At 36.4% G+C, this 15,881-nt stretch overlaps 1 protein-coding gene across 3 annotated transcripts in view; it reads left to right on the plus strand.

Annotated features, from left to right (window-relative positions):
- The window catches only part of ZMAT1 (zinc finger matrin-type 1), a 58,217-nt gene that overhangs the window by 9,502 nt on the left and 32,834 nt on the right, over positions 1-15,881 (plus strand). For all 3 annotated transcript variants that reach the window (XM_019634402.1, XM_019634404.1, XM_019634403.1), the window contains exon 2: positions 8,651-8,757. In XM_019634402.1, the coding sequence (XP_019489947.1) occupies positions 8,651-8,757 (107 nt within the window). The remainder of the gene's footprint in view (positions 1-8,650; positions 8,758-15,881) is intronic.

Genomic DNA, 15,881 nt, shown 5'->3' on the forward strand with positions numbered 1-15,881 from the left:
GTATGTCAACTATAATTATATATACATATAACCTCGGGACACGGAGTAGAGTGCGGGAACGGATTCAATGGAATTGTAATAGATAAGCATGATATGGGGGAAGGAAGGCAGTGGATGGGGGGTGGGGGGTTGTTACTTTGTGAGGGTGAAAAGGGTAACTATTGCAGTGTTCTGTACACCTGAAACTAACAATAAATAAATAAATAAATTAAAAAAAAAAAAGAAAGAAAGTAGAAATCATCACAATCATGTCAAATTTAGCCTGAGGAGAATTTGACAGTGTGGAGTGGCCTGTGAAAAACAATACCTCATCACATATAATTGTTCTCAGTAAAAAGCCACCTTCCATGAAGCCTCCAGTCAACAGAGTAAGGATTTAAACAATCTTGAGAACCTAGAATGATTGGTAGACTACAACTAGGTAAATGGGATAAATATAAATTTATATTGGGCCTGTTTGGGGGTTCAGAAAAGTTTCTATATAACTATGTCCTGGAGGGACAGAGTTTATAACTAGCTCCAGGTGAAAAAGTAGCTCATATTTTAGTCAAAAGATAGCATAGCCAGACTCAACTGTATGATGTGACCAAAAAATGGTGAAGCTATCTTAGGCTATATTAATATAAGAGAAATATTTAAAATAAGGAGGTAAGCATCCTTTACTGAACTGTACACTTAAAAATGGTTAAGATGGTGTTTTTATTCAACAATTTAAAAAAGAAAGTGATGATCTCATTTTACCTGTTTGTTGTTATAGTGACCCCATTAGGGTGATTGTGTTTATGTTACACTTTATGAATGGTATGGATTTAGGCAAACTAATGAGAGGACTTGAAATTATGCTGCATGACAGGAACTGGGATCAATTCACAAACAAGCTAAAGAGGGAGGGAAGGAATAAAGGAAAACAATTCTCTTAAAATACTTAAGGATTTCCATTTTAGAAGAGTGATTATACTTACCATGTTTCAAGGACTAGAACTAGGACCAGTGGAAGCTCTAAGACTGTCATTCTCAAAGAGTGGTCATTGGACCAGCAGCAAGAGCATCACCAGGGATCTTTTAAAAAATGTACATTCTTGGGCCCCCATCCCAGAACCGTTGAATCAGAAATTCTGCAGTTGGGTACAGTAATATCTTTTAACATGCTTTCCAGATGATTCTGATGCACACTAAAGCTTGAGACCCCCTATTCTAAGAAAACAGATTTCAGTACAACAAAAGCACATGAAAATTTGGCTGCTAAAAGTTTAGTAATGATTCTCAACTTTTATTATGCAAAAGAATCACCTGGGGAGCTTTGAAAAGAACAAAATAAACACAACAAACTATGACTGGGAATCGCTCCCAGAGATTCTGGTTAATTGGCCTGGGGTAGAGCCTGGACATTGGTATGTTTTAAAAACAACCTAGGTGATTTGATTTTAATGTGTAGCCAGGGTTGAGAACTACCTTAGTGGAAGGTTGAACTAGGATCACTAGGTTGGCTGTTGAAGAGATTACTTGGGAACCCTATTTAAAAACAGATTCTTGGGCCTCAACCCTGGAGATTTAAATGGATTTGAGGTAATGCCAAGGAATATTCGATTTTTATTTCTTTTCTTCCTTTTTCTTTCCTTCCTTCCTTTAAAAAAGAATCTCTTTAGGTTAGAGTAAAGCACAGTTAGCTTGATAAGTATAATTCTAGGTGACAAGACCTTTATATAAATTAGCTCAGTCACCAAAGAGATATTGGACAGACATTATGTGTGAGGATCTGAGCCTGTCCTGTAGGGCAGTGAGCCCCAACATGATTGATTATCAGAATCACTTGTGGGTGGATTGGACTACCCACAGAGATTTTTATTTTAATTCAGCATGTATGATTTTGAAAAGCTGTGCATGTGAATTTCATGTGAAACTCTGATTAAGAATGACTTTTTTTTTTTTTTAGATTTTTATTGGGAAATTGGGGGGATGGGAACAGTTCTGGGGAATTGGGGAAAGGGGAACAGACAAGTTGCTGTCGTTTTGTTCTTCAGTCTAGTTGTGGAGGACGTTGCTTCACTGGCCCAAGTTGGCACCATCATTGCGCTCTTCTCTGGCGAGGCAGATCAGTCGCCGGCTTCTGGACGGCCGCTCACTGCGGCTGCTGGCCGCTCACGCTGGCTGCTGGCCACACACGGTAGCCCATGGCAATCCACTGCCACAGGGACTGCAGCCCACGCCGTCGCCGGCGACTCATGGCAGCCCAGCTCCAGGTTGAGCTGTTGTTCAGCATCTTAGCTGTGGAGGGCAGTGTCACTGGCCCTCATATGTGGGATCCGAACCGGGGCCCTCTGGCATCCCAAGCGAGTTCTTAACCATCGCGCCACTCGGCCGGCCCCAAGAATGACTTTTACATGGAGATTTGTTCTGAGATTTTGAATGTAGACTTTTAACAATAATTATATTATTATTGCTGTTGAATATCAAGATGAGACATTAAAGGAGGGTTTCTTTTTTTAATTAAAGTTTATTGGGGTAACAATAGTAAAGTTACATACGTTTCAAGTGTACAATTCTGTAATACATCATCTATATATCACATTGTGTTTACCACTCGGGGTCATATTTGAATTGATTAGGAAAGCACGCTATTTAAAGAAAATGAGGATACATCCTTTTAAGGATGTTTTATTTATTTTCATTAACCATGTTTTAAGTACATTTTAATGTGCACCTTCACTACGATAGCTTCTTTCTTCATTTCATATTTTTGTGTATTTTGATTTTTGATACACTGAAGTCAGAACATCCACACATTTCTTATGTTACACCCACAAAGAATTTGCCATTGACAAGTAATTGTAGGTGAATTTATCGCATGTAAGGTCAAAGCTCCACTTCTTGCATCAGGAACAACATTGCTTAAGGTTAAATGTAATGGATCTAACAGTTTGTTATATTCATAATGTTGTCGGACAGTGGGCCCTTCTGGAGCAAAGTCCAGGTCCTTGGCAACTCAAGCAAAGAATTGAACCAGATACTGGAGTAAAAACTAGTTTATTATAAGAGATAGTACATCTCAAAGAGTTTGGAGTGGGCCACGGGCAAAGGCGAGGTTCAGAAGGCTCAAAAAAGGGAGGAAGGGGTTCAAAAAGGGAAGAAATGGTCAAAAAGAGCAGGGGAGACTTCCCAGGACTTGGAGTTTATCCCCTTTCTCTAGAATAGGCTGTTTCTCCATGGGTGTGGGACCACTTGATTAGCACCTGTGATTGACAATAGGTACTGCACAGGTGTGAGTGACTGGTCTGATCTAGTTGGGTATTTTGTGCCCATTTGTTTTCCCACAGGGGTAGGTAATTACAATACAAAGGCGAATTTTGGGTGTAGAGGGGAGGTCTCCTTGGCGTGCACTCTAGGATGTGCAGGAATGCAGAGACCCAATGCCTGCCTCTAACTGCCTGCCTTGTTTTCCCCTTGAGAGGCATGATCCCCATAAAATCTCTATAGGAAGTTGAGGGACAGGAGGTCTTTTCTTCTGTATCTGCTTCCTGCTGGGCAGGGGCGTAGAGCTGTCCCTTCTTATTGGGGGATTCACGGAACTCTCACCCTAGCTGATCACAGATGAAAAGAAAGGGTCTCGAGATCTGCCTGGAAGACTATGTTGGCTTCTTTGGTTGTGACTGAGAATCTTGCTGGGGTATCCTCTGTAACCCCAAGGCCCCCTGAATGAGGAAAAATAGATTTTAATTAATAAATCTGTTAGCTCTCATGAATCCTGTGGCCATTCAGCCTGTCACTCAGGTGGCGTCAGTTGTCTGGGCCCAGAGTGGGTTTGGCATTTATCTTACTGGCCTGGGGGGATGTTAGGAAGTCACAGGCTTTCAAGTAGTTATCTGAAGCAAGGGTGTGGAGACTTCTATTGTTAAGGATTCAGAAACTGATTTACAAAGCAATCAAGAAGCAGGGGGATAGGAGAATTCTATGATTCAGGCTAGGAGCAATCTTTAGGATTCACAAACTGGTTAGAAAAGTAATCAAAGCCAAGAGCTAAGAAACTAAGGAACTAGGGAGGAGACTTAACATTTCTATAGGAAAGAAAACTTAAAAGTTTCTCGGTGGGAGGGCTGCTTGGTTGGCCGGTAATAATAGTAAGTTCTAACCTCAGGCTTTCATACTCTCTGGTTTTGATAGCTATTCGTCATATTCATGCCTTGCTTTCTGTGCCTGCTGCCCTCTTCTGGTTCAAGCCTCATGACCTCTTGCCTGCCCCTGATTCCAAACTCATATTCCCATTTTTAGTTACCATATTTCCTTGTTGAATGCAGAATTAAATCCAGATGCCCTAATGAAGCCAATTATAGTTTGCCCCATTCTAAGCTTTCAGTTTTAATCCTTCATACTCTTGTCTGCCCCACCAAATACCTTCATTGTTTTTATCTGAATTTTACACATCTCTTAAAACTTAGTTTAAAACCTGTTCTTCTCTAGAAAGCTTTTCCCAAACACCTCAGCAGGAATCCATTGTACCTTATGTCTTATAACTCTTATGACATTTTGATCTTGGGATCGTATGAGGTGTGATAAAATAAATACAGTGAATATTTAAATTTAAAAATTATTACAGTGAAAGACACATTGCCATTAATCCCTCTCAAAATACTGCCCCGTGCTTCAAACACACTTACCCCATCGTTCTTGCCACTTTCTGAAGCAGTTCTGGAAGCCCTCTTTTATGATTGTCTTTAGTTGCAGTATCATGGCTGCCTTGATGTCCTGAATTGATTAAAAATGTTTACCTTTAGTGGTCATTTTGACTTTGGGGAAAAGCCAAAAGTTACATGGTGCAGGATCCGGTGAATCACATCGATGAGGACATACCATAATGTTTTTATTTGACAGAAATTACCATACCAGAAGTGATGTGTGACACGGAGCATTGTCATAATGGAGGATGAAAACATTTGCCCATTTCATGTTAATGCATTTCTTCGTGATCTGTGATTTACAGCACACTTAAAAACAATTTCTTGTGAGTGGTGTAAATGTCTAATGTTGTTTTGTACACCTGAAACTAATAAAATTTTTTTAAAAGCCTGTAAATAAGTCAATATTTAAAAAGTTTAATAACTACTATTAGATTCCCCCCAAATAGAAATAAATAAAATACAGCTCTCATACGTAGCTCACACCCAACTAACTGCACAGAACAAGTTGAAACTTGTCACACACTGTGACTAAGGTTCGACACTGCTTCCTGTACTGAAGATCCCTGCCTTTCCATTGGATGGTACTTGACGCGCTGCTTCCTGTACTGAAGATCCCTGCCTTTCCATTGGATGGCACTCAGCAGCAGCATTCACTGTATTTTTTTTATCACAACGGAAAGACTCTGTGTCACACATGCTTCTCGTATGGCAATTTATGTCAAATAAAAATATTACAGTGTGTCCTCATCCACCTTATTCACGGATCTGGCAGTGTGCAAACTTCTGGCTCTTCTCCAAAGTCAAAATGACCACAAAAAGGTAAATGTTTTGAATTGATTCAGGACATTAAAGCAGTCATGACAGCTCAACTAAAGAGACTTATGAAAGAGGACTTCCAGAACTGCTTCAGAAAGTGGCAAGAATGGCAATGTCTTTTACTGTAATACATTTTTTTATTTAAACATTCATATTGTTTGATCACACCTCGTACTTCTTTCTGTACACATCTTGCTTACTAAATTGTACATTCCTTGAGATTAGGAATTATTCACTTGCTTTGTCATTTCCAACATGTGGGACGATTATGTATGTATAATGGAAAAAATCAAGATAAAGTTTAAGTTCCAGCTGCACCAAATAACACATGTGACAAATTATATTGATTTCACTGAATCCCAATTTCCTGACCTGAATTCACAATGTGGGAAATACTACCTACCTTGCAGATTTGTTTTAAGGACTAAAGGTGTAAGAGTTATTTTTAAAATTTCTATTTATATATTTTTAATTTCCAATTATAGTTGACATGGAATATTTTATATTAGTTTCAGGTGTACAGCATAATGGTTAGACATTCATATAATTTATGAAGTGATTCACCCCAATAAATCTAGTACCCACCTGGTACTATACATATTTATTACAATATTATTGACTATATTTCTTTTTGTTTAATTGGGGAATTGGGGGATGGGAACAGCGCTGGGGAATTGAGGGAACGAGAACAGACAAATTGCTGTCCATTTGTTCTTCAGTCTAGTTGTGGAAGACATTACTTCACTGGCCCAAGTTGCACCATCATTGCGCTCTTCCCGGGCGAGGCAGATCAGTCGCCGGTTTCTGGACAGCTGCGCATGGCAGCTGCTGGCTGCTCACTCTGGCTGCTGGCTACACACGGTAGCCCATGGCAACCCACTGCAACAGGGAATGCAGCCTACGCTTTTGCTGGTGACTCACGGCAGCCCAGCTCCAGGTTGAGCTGTTGTTCAGCATCTTAGCTGTGGAGGGCAGTGTCACTGGCCCTCACATGTGGGATCCGAACCGGGGTCCTCTGGCATCCCAAACCAGCTCTTAACCAATGCGCCATTTGGCCGGCCTAAGACTATATTTCTTATGTTGTACTTTGCATCTCTGTACTAATTGATAGTTGTAAGAGTTATTTTGCTTGACATATAAAAGGCCTTCAATAAGTGCTCATTTTTTTTCTTATCTCTTTCAAAATGTCTACCATAGTACTTTGAAACTAACCTCAATAAATATCAATAAAGCTAAATGATTCCCAAAGACATTGAGGGCCTGAACTAGGGTAGTGTTATGGGAAATTAAAAGTTGGATATAAAATAACATTATAAGCTGGATTTGACATGAAACAGTGATTTGCTGGGGAGAAGAATGGCTGTGATTTTGAGCCTGGAATACTATGACATTTAATAAAGAAAAACAGACCGAGAACTTGTTTGAGGAAACTATTCAAAGGCAATAAGTCTAGGCTATACCATTTTAAAGGAAAAATAATAGGGGCACCAGTAACTTCATGGGCTTCATGGAAATGATCTGGGGCACCTGTAATGAAAGGCTGAGTTAAAATACTCAGCCTTGGGTAGTTCCCAGCTCGAGTGTCAGTTTCAAAGTTTGATTATTAGAAGTGGTGAAATCTGGAATTAAAGGTTAATATAGGAAAGACATGAGTGTTAAATTTTAGGAATTCTCAAATGTCTAAATTTGTAGTTTCCTTTTGTCTTCTTAAAGAAAACTTCCCCTCTATGGTAAGTTACATTGCCACCAAATGATATTTACTTATTATTACATATTTTAATAGTAAGTTCAAGATCTTACCACTATGCTCAGATTGCATAGTGTTTAATTCTGAAACAAGGAAAGTCCTGAAATACATGTTAGTTAAACTCTTCACCATGCTGATTTTAGAGTCAAAGTTAAATAAGTCATATATTTTAAAAATAATTCAGAAGAGACACTGTATGTTATAGGGATGAATTTTTAACTGTTCATCAAGTCGTTTCTGACATTTTCCTAATTACATTTATTCTTGAACTCTGCAATTTTTAAAGTAAGACTTTTTTTTTTAGTTCATACAGTGGTAGTGAAATTTAAGCTTAGTTGAAGATACCCAACATAACTTTTAAAACAAGTATCTCTAAAGGTTTTTAAATAGAAAGTCCCGCATGCATTTCGAAAAAATTAAGACAGTTGAATAGACAATAAAAAGTTCAATTTTCGCTCTCTGTTCTTTTTGTAGCCCTACTTTATAAAGTTAACCACTTTTAAATTTATATTTTTTCCATATTTTTATATGTAGTGTGTATTTCATTTTTGTTAGTGTTGGGAATTGGATATATTATATTTATTGTTTTATTACTTTTATCCATTTAATATATCATTGACATTTTTCCATGAAAGTATATGGGGTATAAGCTTTTTCATTTAAATAGACAAATAACAAGCAAAATTTTGATGTTTTGAGATGTATACCCTAATAGATAAACTTTGGCAGAATACATTGCAGCTGTTAAGAACTTTAGATAGACACATGGACCTCAAATGTAAATGCAGAAAGTTTTGGTATGTGTTATTTATCACAGTGAGAAATACTATATAGCATTATTTCTAGATGTTAGTATATGAACATTATTTTATAGCTTTGGAGGGGGCGTGTGAGACCTGTTTGGCCAGATGAGTGTGCTAGTGTTTGTACAATGAAGGAGTATGCTTGCCCACTATGGGAAAAGTTTGTCTGTGGTTCCACGTGATTTTTTCATAACATTGGAGTCATAGGTCCAGATATGTGACAGTCTTAAAACAATGCCTCTCTTAGGATTGCCTGCTGTAAAACACAAAATTCCAAGGCTGTGTGTTTTAATCCTGCCTGTCATTATTGGTGCCCCAAATCATTCCATGAAGCTCATGAAGTTACTTGTACCCCCATAACTTTTCCTATGGAATGGTATCGCCTAGACTTATCATACTGAATAAGTAACTTTTGCCATATCAGTTATTAGAGGCAGACATAATATGCCCATATTCAATTGCATACTTGATAAGCAAAAAGCTATTATAGTGGCCCCACAAGCACTCAGATTTGAGGTGACATATGAAACAATATATACTTGAAGAATGAAAATGATACTTCTAAATATTCATTAATGGGATATATAGTCTCTCCTTTATTTTATTCATAGATACAACTTGGAATGAACAGGAAAAGGCTGAACTTTTTACAGATAATTTTTGCAATGTATGTGGAGTGGTGCTACAGTTTGAATCACAAAGGATTTCACATTATGAGGTAAGTTAAAAAAATGGAAATAGAGTCTAAAGTAAATTTTTAAATGTAGCAGGTAAACCTCATATGTTATCTTTTTTGATTCTTACTGAGAATCCTGTGATGCAGGTGGTAATATTTCCCTTAGATGGATTAGGAGACTGGCTCAGAGAGGGACAGTAATTTACTAGCTTAAGTTTGGGGAATTTGAGTGTAAACTAATTTTGACTTCAAAGCTTGTTTTATTTTCTTCACACCATTCTGTATCCCTTTGTATTCATCAAGCCGCTATACCATTCATGTCCCTGTAGGAAACGTAAGGGAGGTATAAAGCTTGAGTAGAAAACTGTTAATGTGAATCAAGGGATAATATAGAACTCCAGCTTCTTCCTTTACAATAAGTGAAGGCTATAAAAACAAAATGAACCAGTCTTGTACTTGACTTAGCCACATGTTTTTAGTCATGGAACCATAGAATTCTAGAGATAGAAGAGTGAATGTTTAATGTTTCAACTCCTTTGGTTTATTGATTAGAAAGAATACTGATACCCAGAGTTATAGTGAGTCTCTATAGCTAGACATTGGCATGACTAAGCTTAAAAATTTTTTTCTTCTGATTTCAATCCTGTGTTTTTTCTTTTAATTTGCCATGGGCTCCAATTTCTACATCATATGATGAGCTATTGGTTTTTTTTCATATCTGGTATCCAGGTTACTAAAAGTACTAGACACATTTACTTAAAAGAAATATAATGCCAGCTCTACTTTTTTAAACATCTTGTTTTGCCCATTGCAAATCTTACTGGCAACTATACTTCAGTCCTTATGTTCACTGGGATTCAATTATTATAATTACAGATACGGAAATTGTGTTGGGTGTGGATTGAGGACTTAACTCCTGGACTTAACTTCAGGTCTTAACTCCCCCATTGTTGTGTAACCCTGGGCAAGTCACTTTACCTCTCTGAGTGTGTTTCTTGAACATGTAAAATTGGGGGTGTGTGTAAATCTCTCTTACTATACTTGTGAGAATTAAATAAAATCAAATATGTGAGATTGCCTAGCTCAGGTGTAGGCAAACTTTTGAGACAGAAGAGCCAATCCTGTCCCTCACAACAATTTAAAAAGTATTCAAGAGCCATAAAACAAATGAAACTACCATTATGTGAATAATAGCCTTTAAACATTTTATAAATGAAACTATGATAGTTTTATTTTCATTTTCAATTTTACTTCAGAGCGACATGTACGTACCCAAAGAGCCGCATGTGGCTCATGAACCGCAGTTTGCTGACCCTTGGCCTAGCTGATGCTCAGACTCCACAGCTCAAAGATTTAGAGTTAGTAAAGAGAGACACACAATCCAGGGGCTGTAGGATAATTGCAGTTGCAACCATGTGAATTTAAATTTGAAAGGTAGCTTTTCATGGGCTTATGAAGTGCTATTCAGTGGAGAAAATGTACAAAACTACAAGAAAAGAAAACTTAGTTATAATTTTATCAGCTGTATCATTTAACTTCTCTTTTGCTTATATGATTCCAGTGTGCTTTCTGAACACACACACATTTTTATAAAAGAGAACTATAAATGTTATTTTGTACTTTTTTTTTATATGTGAACATATTATGGACACTTTGTCCTATCATTATAGCTTTTTCTTCTATAATATTTTAATGACTATAAAGCATATTATTATGTAACATAGCATATTTTTAAATTTAAATTTCAGTGCCATCTGTAAGTTTGGTACTTAAGCTTGTCAAATCATCAATATAAACTGTACATGACTTTCCATATATCTGGAAGCATTCTGTATAAATATTCTACTTGAAAAGGTGATTTTTTTTGTCTTTGGTATATATGGGGTTGTTGGAAAAGTCACGACGTATTTTTTTCTATGTTTTTTGTTGCAAAAGTGCATCATGACTTTTCTGACGACCCAATAGCTTGGTTAATACTGTCAGAATATCTAAGTATAGTATTTATTGTACATGTCAAATAGAACAATACTATAGAAGTTTTTAATATTAATGAGGTTGTACTTATTACTATTTCCCTTTGTATGTATTACTTACATATTTAAGAAACCATTCTCTGTACTTTTGTCATATCAATATTCCCCATATTTTCTTTTCATACTCTTAAAATTTTATTTTTACTTTAAAGTGTATAATTCATCTGGTATTGATTTTCACATATGGAGGGTGTTAACCACATTTTAAACTACAGATAGCCAAGTGTCCCAGCACTTTTTATTTGACAGTTTATCCTTGCCCCACTGATTTGTAGTGCCACCTCTATCATGTACTAATTTCTCTGTGTGTGTGTGTGTGTGTGTGTGTGTGTGTGTGTGTCTGTTTTGAGTCTGTTATTCTGTTTGGTTGTATTGTTCTGTTTGCCTATCTCTACAATAATTTCACATCATTACTATAGCTTTAAAATATCTGGTAGGGAAAATTTGTATGACAGAAATCATCAGAAAAGTTACATGACAAACCACAGATTGAGTGGTATGTATAACTCATATAACTAACAAAGGATTAGTGTCCAGAATAGATAAAGGACTATATGTCAATTAGAACAAGAAACAACCCAATATAAACATTGGAAAGGGATATGAACAGGCAGTAAAAGAGATACTCAACTTCGCTATTGATCGTACAGGACATGCAAGTTAAGGTGATAATGAGCTATCTTATTAAAACCATCATGCTGGCAAAATTAATATAGCACTTAACACTTCAAGAGAATTATATAAGAAGACAGAAACACTCATACATGCAGCACTTGAAATTGTAAACTGCTTCAAGATCTTTGGAGAGAATTTGTTTTTAAAGATTTTTGGGGAATTGGGGGAAGGGAACAGTGTTGGGGAATTAGGGAAAGGGGAACAGACAAGTTGCTGTCCTTTTGTTCTTCAGTCTAGTTGTGGAGGATGCAGTGTCACTGGCCCTCATATGTGGGATCCGAACCGGGGCCCTCTGGCATCCCAAGCCAGCTCTTAACCAATGCGTCACTCAGCCGGCCCGAGAATTTTTTAAAAATCATTTTTTATATTAGTTTCAGGTTTACAAAACAATATAATTAGACTTTATACCCCTCACAAAGTGATAACCCCCTCCCAGTCTACTACCCCTTTGACATTGTATAGAGCTGTTAAAATACCATTGGTTATATTCCCTATGGTGTACTTTATATCCCATGACTCAATGTATATATTTAATTATAGTTGACATTCAATATTAGTCTACATCAGCTTCAGGTGTACAGCACAGTAGTCAGGCATCTACACAATCGATGAAGTGATCCCCCCAATAAGTCCAGTACTCATCTGACACACTACATAATCTCTACAACATTATTGATTACATTCTCCGTACTGTATTGCACATCTCCGTGACTATTTTGTAACTACAAATTTGTACTTTCTAGTCCCTTCACCTTCTCCCCCATCCCCCAAAACCCCTCCCATCTAAAATCCATCAGTTTTTTCTCTGTATCTCTGTGTCTATTTGTTTTGTTTGCTTGTTTATTCTGTTCTTTAGACTCCACATATAAGTGAGATCATTTGGCATTTGTCTTTCTCAGTCTGACTTATTTCACTTAACATATTTTCTAGGCCCATCCATGTTGTTGCAAATGGTAAGATTTCATTCTTTTTTATCGCTGAGTAATACTCCATTGTATAAATGTACCACAGTTTCTTTATCTACTCATCTATTGGTGGGCATTTCAGTTGTTTTCATATCTTGGCTATTGTGAATAGCGTTGCAATAAACATAGGGGCGCATATATATTTTTTTGAATTCGTGTTTTCCATTTCTTTGGATAAATACCCAGGAGTGGAATTGCTGAGTCATAAGGTAATTCTATTTTTAATTTTTTGAGGAACCTCCATGTTGTTTTCCATAGCGGCTGCACCAATTTGCACTCCCACCAACAGTGCACGAGGGTTCCCTTTTCTCCACATCCTTACCAACACTTGTTTGTTGATTTATTGACGATAGACATTCTGACAGGAGTGAGGTTGTATCACTTTGTGGTTTTTATTTGCATTTCTCTGATGATCAGTGATGTTGAGCATCTCTTCCTATGTCTATTGGCCATCTGTAGGTCCTCTTTAGAGAAATATCTCTTCATGTCCTCTGCCCATTGTTTAACTGTGTTGTTTAATTGAATTTTTGGTGTTGAGTTGTATGAAGTTTTTTTTAATATAAATTTTGAATATTAACCCCTTATTGAATGTATATCATTGGCAAATACCTTTTCGCATTCAGTAGGATATCTTTTTGTTTTGTTGATGCTTTCCTTTGCTGTGAAAAATCTTTTTAGTCCCATGTGTTTATTTTTTGTTTTGCTTCCCTTGGTGGAAGGGATATATCAGTAAAAATATTACTAAAATATTAATGTGAGTTTACTTCCCATATTTTCTTCTAGGAGTTTTATGGTTTCAGGTCTTACATTTAAGGCTTTAATCCATTTTGAATTTATTCTTGTATATGGCATAAGAAGATGGTCCAGTTTATTTTTTTTGCACATATCTGTCCCGTTTCCGCAGCACCATTTATTGAATAGACTGTCTTTACCTCAATGTAAAGTCTTGCTTCCATTGCCATAGATTAAATGACCATATAGACATGGATTTATTTCTGGGCTCTCTATTCTGTTCCATTGATCTATATGTCTGTTTTTATGCCAATACCATCCTGTTTTGATTACTATAGCCTTATAATATATTTTTAATTATTTTTTATTGTGAAATACACATTTTTTAGAATTAGTTTCAGCTGTACAACACAGTGCAATAGGAGGCATGATACCTCCCGCTTTGTTCTTATTTCTCAGGATTGCCGTGGGTATTCGGGGTCTTTTATAATTTCATATAAATTTTAAGATTATTGGTTCTAGTTCTGTGAAAAATGTCATTTGTATTTTGATAGGGATTGCACTGAATCTACATATTTCTATGGGTGGTATAGATATTTTAACTGTATTCTTCCTATCCATGCACATCGTATATGTTTTCATATATTTGTATCTTCTTTAATTTCTCTCTTCAATGTCTTATAATTTTCTGAGTACAGGTCTTTTACTTCCTTGGTTAAATTTATTCCTAAGTATTGTATTCTTTGATGCAATTGTAAATAGGATTGTTTTCTTAATTTCTCTTTCTGATAGTTTGTTATTGGTATGTAGAAATGCAATGGATTTCTGAATATTAATTTTGTATCCTGCTGCTTTACTAAATTAATTTATCAGTTTTAACAGATTTCTCATGGAATGTTTGGGGTTCTCTATATATAGTATCATGTCATCTGCAAATAATGACAATTTTACTTCCTCCTTTCCAATTGTGGATTTATGTATTTTTCTTGTTTGATTGTTGTGGCTAGAATATCCAGCACCATGTTGAATAAAATGGTGAAATTGAGCATCCTTGTCTTGTTCCTGATCTGAAGGAGAATGCTTTTAGCTTTTACTCTTTGAGTTAGCTGTTGGTTTGTCATATATGGCCTTTATTATGTTGCGATATGTCCCCTCAATTCCCACTTTGATGAGATTTTTTTATGCTAAATGGATGCTGGAGTTTGTCAAATGCTTTTTCTGCATCTATTTATATGATCATATGATTTTTAGTTTTCATTTTGTTTATGTGAGGCATTATGTTAATCAATTTGTTCTATTGAACCACTTGATCAGGTGTATGATCTTTTCAATGTATTGCTGAATTCGGTTTGCTCATATTTTGTTGAGGATTTTCCCATTATGTTCATTAGGGATATCGGCCTGTAGTTTTCTTTTTTTTGTAATGTGTTTGTCTCATTTTGGGATCAGGGAAATGGTGGACTGGTAAAATGAGCCTGGGAGTCTTTTCTCCTCCTGGATTTTTTTGGACTGGTTTGTGGAGAATAGGTGTTAATTCGTTTTTGAATGTTTGGTGAAATTCACCTGTGAAAGCACCTGGTCCAGGACTTTTGTTTCTTGGGAACTTCTTGCTTACTAATTCAATTTCATTGGTAGTAATTGGTCACTTCAGATTTTCTGTTTTTTCTGGGATCAGCCTTGGAAGATTGTATACTTCTAGAAATTTATCCATTTCTTCCAGATTGTCTAATTTGTTGGTATATAGTTGTTCATAGTATTTTCTTAATTATTTTTGTGTTTCTGTGGTGTCAATTGTCATTTCTCCTCTTTTATTTCTGATTTTATTTATTTTTGTCTTCTCTTTTTTTCTTGATGACTTTGATTAAAGGTTTGTCAATTTTGTGTATCTTTTCAAAAAAACAACTCTTGGTTTCATTTAACTTTTGTATTGTTTTTGGTTTCTATTTTGTTTATTTCCACTCTGATTTTTATTATTTCCTTCCTTGTACTCACTTTGGGCATTTTTTAAAAAAATAATTCTTGGGTCTCCTTTTTTTAAAAATTAAATTTATTGGGGTGACTTTGTTAGTAAAACTACATAGGTTTCAAGTGTACAATTCTGTAATACATCATCTATATGTCACATTGTCTGCTCACCACGCAGAGTCAGTTCTCCTTCCATGACCATATATTTGACCCCCTTTACTCTCTTCCACCTTCCCCCCTACACCCTCCCTCCTTACCCTCTGGTAACCACTAAACTGTTGTCTGTTTCTATGAGATTTGTTTCTTTCTTTCTTTGTTTTGTTCCTTTGCTGCTTTCAGTTTTAAATGCCACATATGAGTGAAATCATATGGATCTCGACTTTTTGTGTTGGACTTATTTCACTTAGTGTAGTAATCTCAAGATCCATCCATGTTGTCTCAAATGGCAGTATTTCATCTTTTCTGATGGCTGAGTAGTATTCCATTGTGTATACATACCACATCTTCTTTATCCGATCATCTATCGAAGGACACTTTGGTTGTTTCCATGTCTTGGCCACCACAATGAACATCGGAGCACATATATCTTTACATGTCACGTCCTGCGTGGCAAGGGCAAATGGGACACGAGAGGGGCGACACAGATTGAATAAGAACAAGAGACAGAAGTAAGATTTAAGAGCGAGACCAAGGGACTCAGCCTTCAGAGATAGACTGAGCCCCGAATCGGGTCGACGCATGGTTTTTATTGATTATTTTCAAGGAAGTAAACTGTTATGCTGTGAGTCATTAACCG

This window comes from Hipposideros armiger, unplaced genomic scaffold (assembly GCF_001890085.2).
Source record: "Hipposideros armiger isolate ML-2016 unplaced genomic scaffold, ASM189008v1 scaffold_1637, whole genome shotgun sequence".
In the NCBI taxonomy this organism is placed as follows: domain Eukaryota; kingdom Metazoa; phylum Chordata; class Mammalia; order Chiroptera; family Hipposideridae; genus Hipposideros; species Hipposideros armiger.